Source organism: Alosa pseudoharengus, unplaced genomic scaffold (genome assembly GCF_046254945.1).
Source record: "Alosa pseudoharengus isolate Yale_2024_CS ecotype anadromous, Long Island Sound unplaced genomic scaffold, YU_APseudo_1.1 YU_APseudo_1.1_scf_21, whole genome shotgun sequence".
Taxonomy (NCBI): Eukaryota; Metazoa; Chordata; class Actinopteri; order Clupeiformes; family Clupeidae; genus Alosa; species Alosa pseudoharengus.
In genome coordinates this window covers 32,924,835-32,942,334 of record NW_027468674.1, presented here as the reverse complement: position 1 = coordinate 32,942,334, position 17,500 = coordinate 32,924,835, and the positions used below count along the sequence as shown (strand labels likewise).

The 17,500-nt window shown below is 49.6% G+C and overlaps 1 protein-coding gene across 2 annotated transcripts in view; it reads left to right on the top strand.

Moving 5' to 3' along the window:
* dock1 (dedicator of cytokinesis 1) overlaps window positions 1-17,500 on the top strand; it is a 220,843-nt gene that overhangs the window by 20,554 nt on the left and 182,789 nt on the right. The window contains exons 3-14 of one of the 2 annotated variants that reach the window (XM_076298676.1): window positions 193-233; window positions 443-498; window positions 1,903-1,999; window positions 2,905-3,053; window positions 3,413-3,548; window positions 4,645-4,802; window positions 4,922-5,003; window positions 7,110-7,245; window positions 10,303-10,375; window positions 12,980-13,059; window positions 14,616-14,741; window positions 14,915-15,039. In XM_076298676.1, the coding sequence (XP_076154791.1) occupies window positions 193-233; window positions 443-498; window positions 1,903-1,999; window positions 2,905-3,053; window positions 3,413-3,548; window positions 4,645-4,802; window positions 4,922-5,003; window positions 7,110-7,245; window positions 10,303-10,375; window positions 12,980-13,059; window positions 14,616-14,741; window positions 14,915-15,039 (1,259 nt within the window). Of the gene's footprint in view, window positions 1-192; window positions 234-421; window positions 499-1,902; window positions 2,000-2,904; window positions 3,054-3,412; window positions 3,549-4,644; window positions 4,803-4,921; window positions 5,004-7,109; window positions 7,246-10,302; window positions 10,376-12,979; window positions 13,060-14,615; window positions 14,742-14,914; window positions 15,040-17,500 lie in introns of both variants that reach the window. The other variant, XM_076298674.1, reaches the window with a different exon arrangement.

Sequence of the window (17,500 nt, the reverse complement as noted above, 5' to 3'; positions counted from 1 at the left end):
TGTATTTATTTGCCTCTAAATGTGTGAGTTATTTTGTCCAACAAAGCCTGAAGAAGAAAGTATTACACACACACACACACACACACACACACACACACACACGCAATCATAAAAATATCTCTTTCTTTGAGCCTCCCTCATCATAGCACAAGGTATTATTTTTTGCTAATGCAGTTTCATGGTCTCTTGTAGGATGGTACAGGGGAAACAGGCTGAGGAGGAAGTCCAAAAAGGTAAGTTGATCTCCACAGTGTCTTTATTACAAACTGAGAGCCCTAGGCAATCACATTTCCCAGCACTGTGCTGTAATCTTCACTGTTGAGTTGTATTACTTCCACATTGTATATAAATAAAAAGTCTTAAAACTGAAAGTAATATAGACAGCAGTGTTCAGTTATGTAAAGTCGCTAATATGTCGAAGTTGTTTTTGTCTCTGACTCAGGGCATATTCCCCGCGTGCTACATTCACCTGAAAGAAGCCACAGTGGAGGGCAATGGGTGAGTGGACCCTTCTGAACTGTTTCCATAGTTTCGTAACTGGCTGCGTCTGGCCAGCTGATCCCTGGGCTGTGGCTTTGTAGTGTCCAAGTGGAGGGGCGGTTTAGCGGAGTGGAGGCTGGAAGGGGCCTCTGGAGCAGATGGCCAGCGTGCAGCTCTGATGGGCTCCGGCCCTCTGTCCTGCAGGCCCAGCTGGAACTGGCTTGTTATGGGCGCCGGATGCTGGAAGTCAATCTCGTCTCCCCTCTTTCTCTGCCAGAGTGCTTGAGCGCAAATGCCTGACTTTAAAATGGTGCGGTGTATCTCATTCGCCAGACGACCTTGCTGGTTGAGTTTCATCTTACTGGGCCCTGAATTCTGTCCTTGAGCGTGGAGGATCCGCACTCACACAGCCACAGATGGGCCTTTGCTTTCATCTGTGGGCCACTTCTTTGAATAAGCAAAATGTATTTTGAAAGGCACTGTCCTTGAAGAAGAAACCCCTTTCCCCAAGAAAGGAGAACATCATTTTTCACTCGCTGTAGTATGAAAGGGTCGTTTTTTTTTCCTTGGCAAAAATAGTTTCACACAGGCTCTTGTATTTCAAGGGAACCGTTGCCAAATTAGTGCCCAGTGTGGGATTAATTGGAATTGCAATTCCCAGGCAGCCATCTCTGACCCGGGCAGAGATTTAAGCAGCACTCTATGCCACATGAAAGACTATAGATCAGCGTGATTTACATTGAGCGAGGAAAAAGTATGCACGCATATGTGGGTATTTCATTTCTGAGTGAGCGGCATGATTTTAATTGGTGCTGATGTGAAATCACAATATGCTTTTGAGACACCCTTCAGATGCAGATACCAGAATGGGGGGGGGGGGGGGGAGAAGGATTGACAGGTAGACAGACAAATGACAGGATGCATTGACAGCTTCAGAAATAGATGGATGCACGGCTGGATGAGCAGCCGAATAAATTCCTGGACTGATTTGTGGATTAGTGTGGATGGATGGATCAATATGTGTGTGGATGTGGAGATAGATGGTGCAGGGAGGACTGGGGGCATATGGCTAATGTGCCTTTGAATGGGGAGCTGGAGGAGTAGCTGGATGCTTGACTTGACTGATGGATGAAAAGGGTGAGCAGCTGAGCTGAGCTGAGGTGAGCTGAGGTGAGCTGAGGTGAGGTGAGGTGAGGTGAGCTGAGCTGAGCTGAGCTGAGCTGAGCTGAGCTGAGCTGAGCTGAGCTGAGCTGAGCTGAGCTGAGCTGAGCTGAGCTGAGCTGAGCTGAGCTGAGCTGAGCTGAGCTGAGCTGAGCTGAGCTGAGCTGAGCTGAGCTGAGGTGAGGTGAGGTGAGGTATGGATGGTGGCGGTTGGTGGTGAGTAGGGGGATAACGCTGTCATCTGGGCCTCTTCCTCTACAGGCAGAAAGAGACGATCATCCCCAACGAGCTGCCCTTGGTGCAGGAGGTCACGACCACCCTACGAGAATGGGCCTCCATATGGAGAGACCTATATGTGGTGAGTTTACCCGCACACACACACACACACACACACACACACAGACACACGCACACACTCGCACAAACACACACACATGCATACACACACACACACACACACACATGCATACATACACTGGCATTGACTTTTGAAGTATACAGTATATAGTATGGGTTTTTCTGCCTTTGCAAGATGCAAATTAAGTGTGTATTTGATGCAAGATGCAGGTTTGTGTGTATTTGATGCAAGATGCAGGTTATGTGTGTATTTGATGCAAGATGCAGGTTATGTGTGTGCTTGATGCAAGATGCAGGTTATGTGTGTATTTGATGCAAGATGCAGGTTATGTGTGTGTTTGATGCAAGATGCAGGTTATGTGAGTATTTGATGCAAGATGCAGGTTATGTGTGTGTATGATGCAAGATGCAGGTTATGTGTGTGTTTGATGCAAGATGCAGGTTATGTGAGTATTTGATGCAAGATGCAGGTTATGTGTGTGTTTGATGCAAGATGCAGGTTATGTGTGTGTTTGATGCAAGATGCAGGTTATGTGAGTATTTGATGCAAGATGCAGGTTATGTGAGTATTTGATGTCACTGGAACGCTCTGCAGCTCAAGCCCTCTCTACTGCTTGCACTAGCATGGTGTCTGTAGTGATACATTCTGACATGCTTTCACTGCCTGCCAAAGTGAAACAGACACTTTAATGAAGCTTGATTAGGGTTTTGTTTTCAAGTGTGTGTGTGTGTGTGTGTGTGTGTGTGTGTGTGTGTGTGTGTGTGTGTGTGTGTGTGTGTGTGTGTGTGTGTGTGTGTGTGTGTGTGTGTGTGTGTGTGTGTGTGTGTGTGTGTGTGTGTGTGTGTGTGTGTGTGTGTGTGTGTGTGTGTGTGTGTGTGTGTGTGTGTGTGCTAATGCCCACACAGGGAGACAAGCGAGAAATGTTCAACTCGGTGCGCGACATGATCTACGACCTGATCGAGTGGCGCTCTCAGATCCTGTCTGGCACGCTCCCTCAGGACGAGCTGACGGAGCTCAAGCAGAAAGTCACCTCCAAGATGGACTACGGCAACAAGTAAGCCAAGAGCCGTCAGCACGCTCCTTCATCACACACGTTTTTTTTTCCCAGGCTGCACTGTTCCAAGTCACCTGGCTCGTTATGAGGGGGGGGGGGGGGGGGGGGTGCAAATCCAATCCATCATTCCAAAAACTCTCTTTGATTATTTTGAAATTAATGATTATTGTTTAAACTGGTTGTGTGTGAATGTACAACTCTGCTGCAGTGCTGTCTCCAGAATTCTAAAATGGCAGTGGAGATCTGGAGCCTGGTGTTGGTTGTGCTTAATGAGGCAAGCTTTTGGATGGCAGATTGGAAGCTGTGTTTGCAGGATGCCACCTGTGATGTCTGACTTCCTGCCAAAACCATTCCCACAGGTACTTGGATCTGGACCTGGTGGTCAGGAACAAAGATGGGAACATCCTAGACCCCGACCTGACCAGCACCATCAGCCTGTTCCGGGCCCACGAGGCCGCCTCCAGACAGATCGAGGAACGCATCCAGGAGGAGAAGGTAAGCATAGAGCTGGTGCATGGAGACACACAGGGCTAGGGGAGGGGAGGGAGTGAGGTGTTTCTGAACATGTTGACCTCTCAGATGCGTGGCGCTCCCTGATGCGCTTACGGCTCTCATGGGTCAGTTCCCGTGCAGTTCAGCGCTTCACACAAGCAGAGAGTACTGCAGTGGTATGTCCTCCCCCTGCGTGTGTGTGTGTGTGTGTGGAAGTGCTGATGGAGGAATACAAATCAGGCTGTGTGGCTGCTGCTGGGGCTCTGAGCTGGTTGCCAGATTCAAAGCAAATAGCAGCTTGATTAGTTCAGGGCAATTTACTGATTGAATCAAATGATGAATTCATTTTCTGAAATTCATATTTTGGAGAGCCCAAGTGTTGGTTGGTGTTCCCTCTATTTTTCTTACATGAAATATTTTCATTAGGCTTCATTAAAGCACATGTAAATTGTAATGTTTTTCTAGTGGATTATTACATGGTGAATATGAGCAACATGATCATCCTCTAGTATCAAGTGTAATTGTATCAGTTTGAAGTGTGCTGGTGTGGTGATGGGTGTGTTGTGCAGTGCTAAATAAAAGTGATTCATGCTGGACTTGGCTCAGTACATGCTGCTCAGAAATACTGTGTGACTTTCTACGGGCACTGCCGGACATTCACACGTCACTTGCCATTGAAACTTCACATGAGCAAGACGGCTGCAGGCTGCTGCTGTGGTCTGTCTTGGTCCACTGCACGAGCTAGAACACACCTCACAGCCTTCCTCGATAAAACACAAGTCATCTTGTTCATTTCAATGCAAAAAGAAAATTCAACTATACTCTACTGTGTTTACTGAAAATAACCATATGGAGCACAATTCCACAAGATTCCTCCTGTTATTTAGTTGAGAATTACAATAGGAAGGAAAAACGGTCTGGGCTTATGACTGCCATCTTTTCTAGCTTCTTCCACCTGACACCAGCAGTTCAATGTCTGACCATCAAGTCGCCCTAAGTCAATAGTGAATGCAACCCGTGACTTTATTAGACTTGTGTGTTCTGTGCACGAGTGTGCACAACTGGGATCCTAAGCAGTGCACTGTGGTGTCCTCTCTAGTCCCAGAAGCAGAACATGGAGCTGAGCAGGCAGGCCAAGTTTGCCTCCACGCCGTCCTTCGCCCTGTTCGTCACCCTGAAGAACGTGGTGTGCAAGATCGGAGAGGACGCCGAGGTGCTCATGTCCCTCTACGATCCTGTGGAGTCCAAATTTATCAGGTGCACACTCACACCCCGACACACACACATGTACACACATCACCCCCATTCGCCACCCTCATTTCACTCTTTCTGTTTCTCCGTTGGGAATATAACCTTTTCTCCCTCCTGACCCCCAGTGAGAACTACCTTGTGAAGTGGTCCAGCTCTGGACTGGTCAAGGACTTGGATCAGCTGCACAATCTGCGGGCTGTTTTCACGGTATGTGTGTAACTGGCTGTGTATACATGTCACTGCTGCATGGCTTTCCCCCAGGGACGGGTGGCCATAGGGCCCTCTACCCTGATGTGCGTATGTGGGTCTTTAACATATGCTGCATGTGCTACTGTGGGCGCGTGGAAAGCCATTTCTGAAACTGATGGATGATCAGCAACAGCTGTGAGTGGCATGGGTGATGAACTCATGATAAATTGACAACAGTAGGCCTATGTCCATTCCATCATGTCTGGCGGTCTCAAAGAGCAGCTTTTCCACGGGGGCTGTGTCAGTAATGAATTGAATGACTGCAGTGGTACTTTCATAGGGTATGTAATGAACAAAAATGAGAAATGTAAAGTGCACTGATGAATTGGCTACTTGTCTTTTATAGCGACCTGCTGCACATCTCGCGTAATCTCTCAAGCCAGCAGGTCATTTCAGCCAGGCCTCCCAAGAGCTTCATCATTAATAGCTGTGCATGACAGGAATAGAGGAGAACACCAGAGAAAGCCAGAACAGAAAAGGAGTGCTTGGTCAAAATGTGACATTGAACATCTCCTTCTCTAGCCTACACGCAAAGCTGACACAACAGATCTGGACTAGCTGGGACTTTTTCAGCAGGCAGCCATTTGCTGTCTCGTCTCTGGTTAGAGGTAGTGGTGACTGCTGCTAATGAAATAGTTCATCATGGACTTGTGTAAATGAAGCATCTGTGGGGACCCCTCCAGGATAATGATTGTAATGCAGGTTTAAATTCCCCTGGGTCCTATATCTGTGGAGGGCTACTACAGGGCTGTTTGCTTTTTCTGCTTTAACATGGACACACACACACACACACACACACACACACACACACACACACACACACACACAGACACACACACAGACACACACACACACACACACACACACACACACACACACACACACACACACACACCCACACCGCGCGCCCGTGTGTGTCCATTTCTTTTTAAAGCAGTGCCGACCTTTCAGATTACTGCAATTTGTGTTATAAAGTCCCATAGTTCTATTAAAAACAATTAATCTTAATGTGGCTGCATATATCCTAATATGTATGCTGCATATATCCTAATGAGCATGTGCACCATTCTGATAATGCTTAGATCACTTCATCTTAAGTGATACAATTAGAGCAGTAGTGTTTCCATCCAAACTCACCTCACTAAGCTAATGCAGAGTAATTATAGCCTAGAGCCAACCACATCTGACGGGAGGCCCCCTGTGCTGGAGATGCAGGTTGGAGTGGGAGGTGTGTGTGTGTGTGTGTGTGTGTGTGTGTGTGTGTGTGTGTGTGTGTGTGTGTGTGTGTGTGTGTGTGTGTGTGTGTGTGTGTGTGTGTGTGTGTGTGTGTGTGTGTGTGTGTGTGTGTGTGTGTGTGTGTGTGTGTGTGTGTGTGTGTGTGTGTGTGTGTGTGTGTGTTGCTCTAAGTGGGAGGGCTGAATTACACCTCCACTGAGGCCAAGCCTGTACCACTTTCCATTCTGCTCCCCCCAGAACTAGTCCTACTAAAGGTCAGTCTTGGTGTAGTAGAGAATGTGAGAGATGGGGAAGAGGGAGAGAGAGAAATGGAAGGAGGGATGAGCACAGGCTCAGCGAGAGGTGGAAAGAAAACCAAAATGAGAGAAAGGCCGGCGCTGCATTCCCCATTGAATTGCCAGCAGGACACAGAGCAGCCGCCACAATCAAAGAGCGACTTAACACAATTTGCCAGGAGAAGGGCCGCCCAAACAAAAGTTTATCCTCCCTCCCCGACACTGATCAATTCATCAATTGTTGCCGCAGCGGCGGCTGTGTTCCAGCGCGAGCTTAACAAGGCACTACATCCAGTCACGTCCTCAGCCGGGCTCACCCGGCCAAGCCCATCAGAGAGCACGGGAGCGAAACAAGCGCAATCAAACCCCCTCTAATGCCGCTCTACTCAGCCTCAAATCTCCTTTAGTCGGAATGCAAACACGTCCATGAGACACGCGGCAGCCTCATTACAGCTTGTGTGTGTGTGTGTGTGTGTGTGTGTGTGTGTGTGTGTGTGTGTGTGTTTTTGTGTGCGCGTGTGTTTGTGTGTGTGCGTGTGTGTTCCCACCTCAGGACCTGGGCAGTGAGGACCTGAAGAGGGAGAAGATCAGCTTTGTGTGTCAGATCGTGCGCGTGGGACGCATGGAGCTACGGGACAATAACACCAAGAAGCTGACCACCGGCCTGCGGAGGCCCTTTGGAGTGGCAGGTACGCCAGGTTCTGACCCCGACCACAGCAGCACTGCAAGCCAGTCAGGCTGTTTCATCATTAATGGTCACTGGAAATGACAACTACAGCCCAAGAGCAGAATTACTCTTTTTAATGGAGTTCTGTTCAGTCTTTGAGCTACTGTACAGTTATGTGCAGAATAATAGCAGTGTTTTTAAAAAAAAATGAATAAAGCTCAAAATCATTAGAATAGCTGTTAATTCCATAATATCAGTGCATTGGGGACACTGCACATTCAATTTCAAATGAAAACATGACCAAAATTGATCAAGTTTGTGTTATACCTTTACAATAATGGTATGCAACTAGATATTAGTGCAGTGATTCAAAGTAAAGCAAAATCTTGAGACATTTTTAAGTTTATACGGTAAATGTTTGAGTTTGTAAAAAAAAATATGCAAACACTGCTATTTTTTTTAACAGCCTTTTTCTTCACTTTCTGTAAAGGTATAACACAAACTTGATCAATTTTGGTCATGTTTTGATTTGAAACTGAATGTGCAGTTTTCCCAATGCATTGATATTATGGAATTCACAGCTATTCTAAGGATTTTGAGCCTTATTCATTTTTTTATAACACTGCTATTATTCTGCAAATAACTGTACATGCTAATCTAGCTAGTGATTTGCAGAGCTTTGAACAGACTTCTCTTCACTTGTCTGTGTGTTCCTTACCTCCCTCTCCTGCTCATTTGAGGTCCAGTCCCAAACGCTGAGCTTCCCTTTGCTGCTGATTAGGCTTGGAAAGAGACAGAGAGGAGAGGAATATCAGTGTGATTATGTGGTGGCAGTTCAGTCAGCTTGCTGTGGTGAGCCCCTTTGGGGATCCATGTCCACATTAAGATATCTCTTTTAGGGCACATTTAATAGAAAAAGAATCAAACCGTACTTTTAAATAAGACAGGAACTGTTTCTGGAAGTGCCTTGCTTGCCCAGAGGAGGTCTCTACAAAAATATTCATACTCTTTCAGCTGGCAGTGGTAGCTGCTATCACAGAGGGTCGAGTCTGTGTGCTATTGTGAAATGAGAGTTCCTTTCATCAAATGGGGTGCTCAGCACTCTTTTCTATGGTGCAGTAACAGTCAGCCTTCACCAGTCCAAGCATAACTTCTCCAAAGTCGTTTTTCCTCTGTCAGAAGTAGTCAAGCTAAAATAGATCAAGTGTCCTGATGGGATCCAAGTGCAAACTTCTACTTGATTTGTCCCGTCCTCCCCGATTAAAGTGAAGGAAATTGCAAAATGATTTGCCAGCAGATTGCAGTGCAATTTACCCTATGCTCCATTTTATTGCTAAAAATCTTTCCTCCTCTGAAAGATTTTCTTGATGAATTGCCGTGCCTCTTTTGCATTTTTAACAATGCAAGGCTTGTAGCCACACATTCCAATCACAACTTAGCCAATTACAGCAAGTGTAGCACAAGACTTCCAAATGTGTTTTTTTTCCCTTTGCTTCCCACTGCTTGATAAGCGCTGAACTCCCAGGGCCTAACCTGAGGCCAGAGGAGTGGTGTGATTACAGTGGAGTCCTCTCCAACCCTCCTTACCTCTCATGATGGCATACTTGTCTACAGGTCTTGCTCCCGGCCTGATAAATACATTTGGCCCCCAATCAGAGATTCTCACTTGAAGGAGATGGAGAAATTACTGGCTGATTTGTCCCCGATGGGCCGGCTGCCCGTTCTATAGTAAACTAATTAGATTGGCGGCGCGCCGGCCGAGTGCATGCCGGGTGAATGACACTTTATTGTGCCGTCCCACTTGAGGAGATGGAGGGTGGCATCGAGATTGATGAGCCCTCGGTGAGCAGATATGATTTAGAATGTGTGTGTGTGGGGGTGGGGGTGGGGGGGTGGGGGTCGTGGATGCGACCAGGGCCAACTCCAGACTGGAGCGCGTTGACCCTCACGGCTGCTGAGGAGCTTTATGAGCTACTGGCAGGACGGGCGGAGGGAGGGAGGGAGCAGAGGCAGAGGAAGGAGAAAATAATGATGGAGGGAAAAGGGGGAGAGTGCAGAGGAGATGGAAGGAGGCAGGATGGAGGGAGTGGTGGATACAGAGGGAGAGAGAGACATGGGAAGAAGGGAGAAGAAATAGGGATGGGAATCCATCAGGTTTTAACATCAAACATGTTTTTGAAGTTAGACGGGGGAAATGCGTCTAGCTGGGTTTCTTTTTTCCTTCTCCTCTCCTCTCCTTCCTTCCTGCGCACTACAAAGCAGCCTTATGTGGGTCAGGCAGGAGAAATCAAAGCCAGCGGACTGTCACCTTTAATGTGAGTGAGTGAGAGAGAGAGGGAGATAGAGAGAGGGGGAGAGGAGGGGGCAGAGAGGGAGAAGAGGAGAGACAGTGGGTTTCATCACCCTCGCTGCTCCCCTCCATTAGCGCTCATCAGCCTCCTGTTGACTGGAGATGGAGTAGCTGCACCTCCCTCGGCTCGCGTCTCCTCCGGGCCCTCGGCTCTAGAGCTGCTCCTCTGGGATTGTGATGAGAGAACACACACACACACACACACACACACACACACAATCACAATCACACACACAATCACAATCACACACACAATCACACACACAATCACACACACAATCACACACACAATCACACACACAATCACACACACAATCACACACACTAACACGTATGCACTCATACAAGGGAACGGGGGTGGGTGCTGAAGATTTCTTAAGAAAGTATTCCCTTGTCTCCAGGCTTTGCTGACATCTTAATTACATTAGACCTCTGGTGGCTTGGAACTGCCTCAGCTGCAACTTAAAAGAGAATGTGTTGATGATGAGAAGCTGTACCAGTCCTTGTAGTGGGCGTTTGATTTCTATTCGTCTCAAACTGATGTGCATACGAGTGATTCAGAGAAAACCAGAGAGGCCTCAGTAACAGTGTGGCTGAGTGTCGGCACCCTTGGGCTCATCCATGGGCCTCTCCTGGGTTGTCAGAGGGGCTTCCCAGCTGGGTAACTTATAGTGGTCACCCATCCCCAGGCGATTTCTGACCCTCTGTGACCCTGTTCTTGCTTCACAGTCATGGACGTGACGGACATCATCACAGGCAAAATGGACGACGAGGACAAGCAGCACTTCATCCCCTTCCAGCCGTAAGTGTGTGCATAGTGCTGTCTGCATGCACAAACACCCACAGTCATAGACATGCGCACACACACACACACACACACACACACACACACACACACACACACACACACACACACACACACACACACACACACACACACACACACAAACAACCACTTTGGGAAAACATTGTCTGAAAGCATGAAACAAGATTTTCAAAGCATGTCAACATGCATTTTGTCAGTTTTTGACTGCTGCCGTTTTGACTTGAAAAGCCCTGCACCTTGATTTCCCTCTGTGTGAAGCGGCGGCGCCTGCTGCCTATTCCCTGCTGACTTCATTAAGACTCCCTCATTAGCCGCACACTCTTTTTGGGGCTGGGCTAGTGGCTGCACAGGAACTTCTTCCTTAACGTGATTATCCAGGTCTAATTGAGAATGCTCTCAGACACAGGTATGGTAATGAAGGCGCTCATCGCTCTGAGCAAATGCTCTTACCTCTTGCCGAAATTCCGGAGCAAAATAATTATGATGGGGCCCGGTCTCGTGGGCTGCACACAGCGGGCAACTCAGACGGGTCTGTGCGGCAGAAGATGTGTAAAACACCAGAGTGTGTGTCCTTTCCGCTCCAGCGAGTCGGCACGTCTCTCCGTTCCAGGGGGGATTCACACTTTATCCACCACTCTCGGTGCTGTTCTCAGAGCTGACACACACACACACACACACACGGACACGCACACACCCAACACACACACACACACACACACACACACACACACACACACACCCAACACACACACACAGCACAGAGGAAGTTAACCATCTTGACATAATTGTCAAGATGCAATTAGATCCCTGACCGACAAATGGGATTTTTCTTTCGTTTATGTTTTTTTTTTCAATACAGCGGTGCATGGGGAGGTCTGATGCTCCCCTTAGCCCAGAGATTGGGGGGAGAAACAGTATCTCATTTGCCTAGAAGGATTTGTCCCAAGCAATGAGGTAGCAGCCCAGTAAATGTTATTAGATCCTCTCTGGCTCTGTCCAAACTGTTTTCATTGGTGCCCTTTTGTCCTGCTTGAGCACAAAGGCAGGAGGTGCTGGTTACACAGTGAGTGGAAGTGGCAGCTGGGCTCCAGTGCTTTCTGCTGCTCTGGTGTGTTGTGTTGTGGATGTGCCTCCCCGTGTCTCTGAGGGGGCGTGATGTGTGAGGACAGGAGCTCGCCCATCTCATTTGTTTGTGTTTATGAAAGTTCACCTCTGGAAAGCCTCAGATGGTAGGAGTGGAGGAGTGGAGGAGAAGCGCTTCCCTTGAGACCTGTTTACCTTCTCCTGCGTCTCTTCTTGTTTTTCTGTCTCTTGTAGTTTCTGTTCCGTCTCAGAGTTCATGCTTCTCTGCTCTTCTCCCTCTCTCCTTCCCTCTCCTCCTCCCTCTCATCCTCCCTCTCTCCTTCCCTCTCCTCCTCCCTCTCCTCCTCCCTCTCTCCTTCCCTCTCCTCTTCCCTCTCTCCTCCCTCACTCCTCCTCCCTCTCTCCTCCTCCCTCTCTCCTTCCCTCTCCTCCTCCCCCTCTTCTTCCCTCTCCTCCTCCCTCTCTCTCCTTCCCTCTCCTCCTCCCTCTCTCCTCCCTCTCTCCTTCCCTCTCCTCCCCCCTCTCTCCTTCCCTCTCGTCCCAAGCTGTGTTCTCCATGTGCTGCTAAATGCCTGGCTGTGTGGCTTAGTCCCAGCCGTCCTGTCCCACCCATGTTCTGCCACTTCTGTCCCAGCTGCTGGGCACCCGGCAATAGTCGCTTCCACGTCTGTCGCTCGCCGGTGCGGTGCTGGTGTGGTTGCCGGTGCCGCTGTGGCTTCCGGTGCGCTCGGCTCTCCCGCATGCCCGCTGGCCTCCACTGGCACGCCTTCCCCGCGCCACGCGGCATCACATCCAGCACACCCTGCATCAGCAGCCAGCCAGCAGACTGGGAGCCCTGCCTGCCTTCACGCTCCACGGGCCAAGCCAGAGCCCGGCTAGCTGCTCCGCCTCAGGGGTGGTGACAGATGGGTCAGGGTACAGGGTAGGGGTGGGGGTAAGGGACTCTCTCTCTCTCTGTCTGTCTCTCTCTCTCTCTCTGTCTCTCTCTCTCTCTCTCTCTCACGCTATCTTTGACTGAGGCCTGCACAGAGCCAAACCCGCTAGCTTGCCCCAGTCTTTGTCTTAGATGGAGGAAGAGGAGGAGAGCCCAGTCGGTGGCCTGGTCTTAATGATGCTCTCTCTGTGTGTCTCTCTCGTTACCCATCCTACCCCACTGTTGGCTAACAAATGGCTTTGTCCCCTGTCACGGTTTTTGCATCACTATTTGGTGTGTGTGTTCCTCTCTCTCTTCTCTTTCTCCTTCTCCATCTCTCTATCCCACCCCCCTCACCCCACCCCTGTCCTCTCATCTACAACACCACAACCTCTTTCCCTCCCATCACCACCCCCTCTCTCTCTCTCTCTCTCTCTCTCTCTCTCTCTCTCTCTCTCTCCCCCTCCTTGGCTCCTGCTCTTCCTTCCCTGGTGGTGTGTTGGCCTGTTGTGTGCATACTCCAGGCTAGCGCTGGATGACGCCATTGGCCACAAGCAGCTGAACATCTCCCGTTTCTCACCCAGGGTGGCGGGCGAGAACGACTTCCTCCAGACCGTCATCAACAAGGTCATCGCCGCCAAAGAGGTCAACCACAAGGGCCAAGGTAACTATAGCAACAGCGCTGTTAGTGGTTTTGAGGGTGGGGTCCGCTACGCTATTAGGGTATCAGAGTTAACCGAGGTAGTGTGAAGTCTTCCATGTCTTCTCCAGTGCTGAAGTTGGATTGTTTGGAATCTCTTCAGTTCTGATTAATTGAGCAGAAAATGTTTTGGGAGAAGTGAAAGTGCCACCTGTAGTGTGATGTGTAGAGAGTCTGGTGTGTAGATAGTGTGATGTGTAGAGAGTCTGGTGTGTGGCTAATTAGATTTCATCCGAAAGGAGGGTTGGAACAGAGTAGATTTGGAGAAGAAAGACTACTATAAAGAGCACAACAGGTGCTGTGGAATCCGATAAAAGTGCTGTAATCTTTCTGTCTTTGCTCACCCTTTCTTGCCACAGAGATTACTATCAATAAGTTTTGTGTGTGTGTGTGTGTGTGCGCGTGCGTGTGCGTGTGTGTGTGTGTGTGTGTGTGTGTGTGTGTGTGTGTGTGTGTGTGTGTGTGTGTGTGTGTGTGTGTGTGTGTGTGTGTGTGTGTGTGTGTGTGTGTGTGTGTGTGTGTGTGTGTGTGTGTGTGTACGCGTACGCGTACTTTAGCCTTGTATTACCCTAGCAAATTATCTTCAGTGTCAATTGTGCAGACACTAACAGCTTGTCTTGACGGGCGTGTTTATCGATTTACATGTCTGGCAGTGGATAACATCTCTGAAGCGATATGAGTGTTTGTGCTGCTGGGCGGAGGCGAGGCGGACAGGGTGGGTGGAGGAGGGGAGAGGCAGTGGGGTGCAGTGAGGGTGGAGGAGGGGAGCGGAGGGGAGAGGCGGTGGGGTGCAGTGAGGGTGGAGGAGGGGAGCGGGTGCAGGGCGGAGGGCTCCGTGGCTGGTGTCATGTCTCATGAAGACGCGCTGCCATAAACGCCAGCTCCACTCAGGCCAGACGTGAGCAAGAGGCACCAGGACTTGCACGCAGTGTCAGACACATTGGCACGTCAAAGCCCCCACTCCCACAGCCGCCCCCATCGCCACAAAGAGCGCTTCATTAAACAGCCCATGTGTGCAGGGCAGGGCAGATCAGCGTTAGAGGAGACTTCACAGAGGGAGATGGGTGGAACGTGAGGGAGGGAGGGAGGGAGGGATGGAGGGATGAGATGGGGGTTTGGAGTGGAAGGAGTGGGAGAGCCAGAGAGCGTGAGCTGGAGGAGGAGGAGGAGGAGGAGGAGGAGGATTGAGGGAGCGGTTGCGGGAAGAGAGAGATGATGGGTTTGGAGGAGATGAGTCATGAGTCCACATTTTTAGAGCTGAGATTGAGAATGTTTGATAGCAGCGTCTGCGTTAATGCTTTAGCTCTGAGGCTGCTTCAGAGATTCATGTCACTCCTCAGGCGTCACCACTGCAGTGCACTCACTCGTACGCAGAGCAGACGTGCAATGCACTGTAGTCTGGTGAAGAGCAGCGCACAAATACTGATTAGCATTACTAGCTTGATGCCAACATGTGAATACATCATGGAGATGGTCTGCTGTGAAATGTTGCCAAATAACTCTCCCGCTGGTCCTGTCAGGTTTGTGGGTGACCCTGAAGCTCCTTCCTGGAGACATTCATCAGATCCGGAAGGACTTCCCCCATCTGGTGGACCGCTCCACAGCTGTGGCACGCAAGATGGGCTTCCCCGAGATCATCATGCCAGGTGGGCACCACTGCACCACCACCGCCATCCGTCACTTGTTGTGCTCCACTGCTTCTGGCTGTGCAGTTGGAGCAGAGAAGAAGAGATGCTTTGCACGAGGAGGACGCTTATCCTCTCTGCTTTTTATTGTGGATGGCAAACTCTTGTGTTTAACTTTTTGTTTCTGGTCTCAGGTGATGTGAGGAATGACATCTATGTGACTCTAGTCCAAGGAGAGTTTGACAAAGGCAGCAAGACGACGCCCAAAAACGTGGAGGTCACCATGTCTGTGTACGACGAGGATGGGAAGAAGCTAGAGGTAGCTGGGCCATGTATTCTCTCTCTCTCTTTCTTTCTCTTTCTCTCTGTGTACAAGCACAATGCACTTATATATACACACACACACACACACACACACACACACACACACACACACACACACACACACACACTCTCATCCTCTCTCTCTCTCTCTCTCTGTTGTCCTGGTAGAGTGCTTGTCTTCTGGTCAATTTTCAGAGCACTGAGTGCTGTACTTCATCTTTCATGTGGACAGACCATGATTTTCAGGGCTGTCTGCCATCAGTCAAAAATACCATCACCCCTCTGCACTCTCTGGCCCTACACACACACACACACACACACACACACACACACACACACACACACACACACACACACACACACACACACGCCCACATGCACACCTGCACACACACACAGACCATGATAGTGGCCCCTTCTCTCCAAGCCCCTCTCTGTCAGTCAGGATGAGTCCAGTCTTGTAAGGACGTGACCTTTGTGTTTAGTCACTGTGCGCTGTCCTGGTCATAGCGCTGATTAGGTGATTGATCCGTGCCATCAGCACAGGCTCCTACTGACCAATCCTGGCGCTCAGATATGCACACAGTCTACACTATCACCTCATCCAGGCCAGCTAGGCTGTGTGTTATTTCTGTGTGTGATGAAGATGTTAACAGCAGCTTTATCAACCCCCAGCCACATTAGGCCAAGTGTGAATGGACTCTGGATGTGCGTTTCATGTGAACAGTGGTGGGTGTGAGCTGAATCAGGTGATGGCTTCATTAGGGAATGCTCGCTGGATCTCCATGTGCCACCGAGAGCTGAGCTGAGCTGAGCTGAGCTGAGAGGAGAGGAGAGGAGAGGAGAGGAGAGGAGAGGAGAGGAGAGGAGAGGAGAGGAGAGGAGCTGAGCTGAGCGAAGCGGAGAGGAGATGGTCAGACGTCACCTTCCTCCCCCACCGTCTCAAAGAGCTATTCCTTACGCTGATTAAAGCTCCGCTTCCAATAGAGGGGGACGTAATTATCTCCCCTCTCTGCCGTGTGTGTGTGTGTGTGTGTGTGTGTGTGTGTGTCTGTGTGTGTGTGTCTGTGTGTGTGTGTCTGTGTGTGTGTGTCTCTGTGTGTGTGTGTGTGTGTGTGTGTGTGTGTGGGCATTTGTGTGTGTCTATTCTCTTCTGCCCACCTGCTTCTTTATCCTCTAATGAAGTGCAAGTTTGAACCTGAGGCCATGCGGGTGTGTGTGTGTTTGTATGTGTGGTTGTGGCAGTGCTGGAGATGCACTCATTAGTGTGGGGGGACTGATTGGAGATCAGAGTGAATGTGACATGGCACAGAGGTCCTGGTGTCTCTAGCAGCAGCAGAAGCAGCAGCAGGAGGAGGTGGTGGTGGAGGAGGTGGTGGGGGGTGTGTGGGCTGCTCTGAGCTTTCGCTCCGTCTCATCTCCGTCATCTCACTCCCTCACCTCCCCCCTCACACCACCAACTCAGCTCCGTGTTTGAGAAGAAACTTACTGAGAGACTGCTTCCCCTTACAATCAGCATCATCATCATCATCTTCATCACCACCAGTAACCGCCATCATCAGGGTCTTGTTCTCCATGTGTGGGAGTCTGGTCTCCAGGCGGGGAGGAGGGAGAGAGGAATGGCGGGCAAAGTGGCTGGCTGGATTGCAGCGATAATTCTCCTCAGTAGAGGCAAGAGGCTTTATCTGTACCGAGGGGGGCACAGCTTGGGAGTGGTGGAAAGCTGTGTATTGGAAAGGCAACGGTCTCTTGGCAACCCTAGCCAGTTGGAACTGCCGTCGAAATGAGCCAACACTAACCAAATTGATTCTCCCTTTTTTTTGCCAAAGGCTATGTGGTACTCACTTGTAAACTGGATGCCCCCCACACACACACACACCACCACCAATACTTTTCAGAGCAATTTTCTCTTATTTCTATTTTATCCTTACTTCTGACTGCTGTGTGTGTGTGTGTGTGTGTGTGTGTGTGTGTGTGTGTGTGTGTGTGTGTGTGTGTGTGTGTGTGTGTGTGTGTGTGTGTGTGTGTGTGTGTGTGTGTGTGTGTGTGTGTGTGTGTGTGTGTGTGTGTGTGTGTGTGTGTGTGTGTGTGTGTGTGTGTGTGTGTGTGTGTGTGTAGTGATTTGGGGCCAGCAGCAGGGCTCTGGAGCTCTACTGAGAGTCTGTGAAAAGAGCCTCTAATTGAGCCTCAGGAAATCAGAGTTTAAGCTGTGGGCTCTCACTGCTTCCTGCACTGGCTGATATCAGGCTTACTGGCCACTCCTTGTCCACACACACACACACATTCTGAGTTTCTCTCCTGATTATTTATCATTGCCCCATTCCTCTGTCTGATAGATTGACTAACCAAGAGAGATGCACATCCAAACGCACACTGACACACAGGCAGTGCACATATACAGAGACCGAGTGAGACAGATGACCGGTGCTGTGGACACATGTAATCCGTGAGCTTTG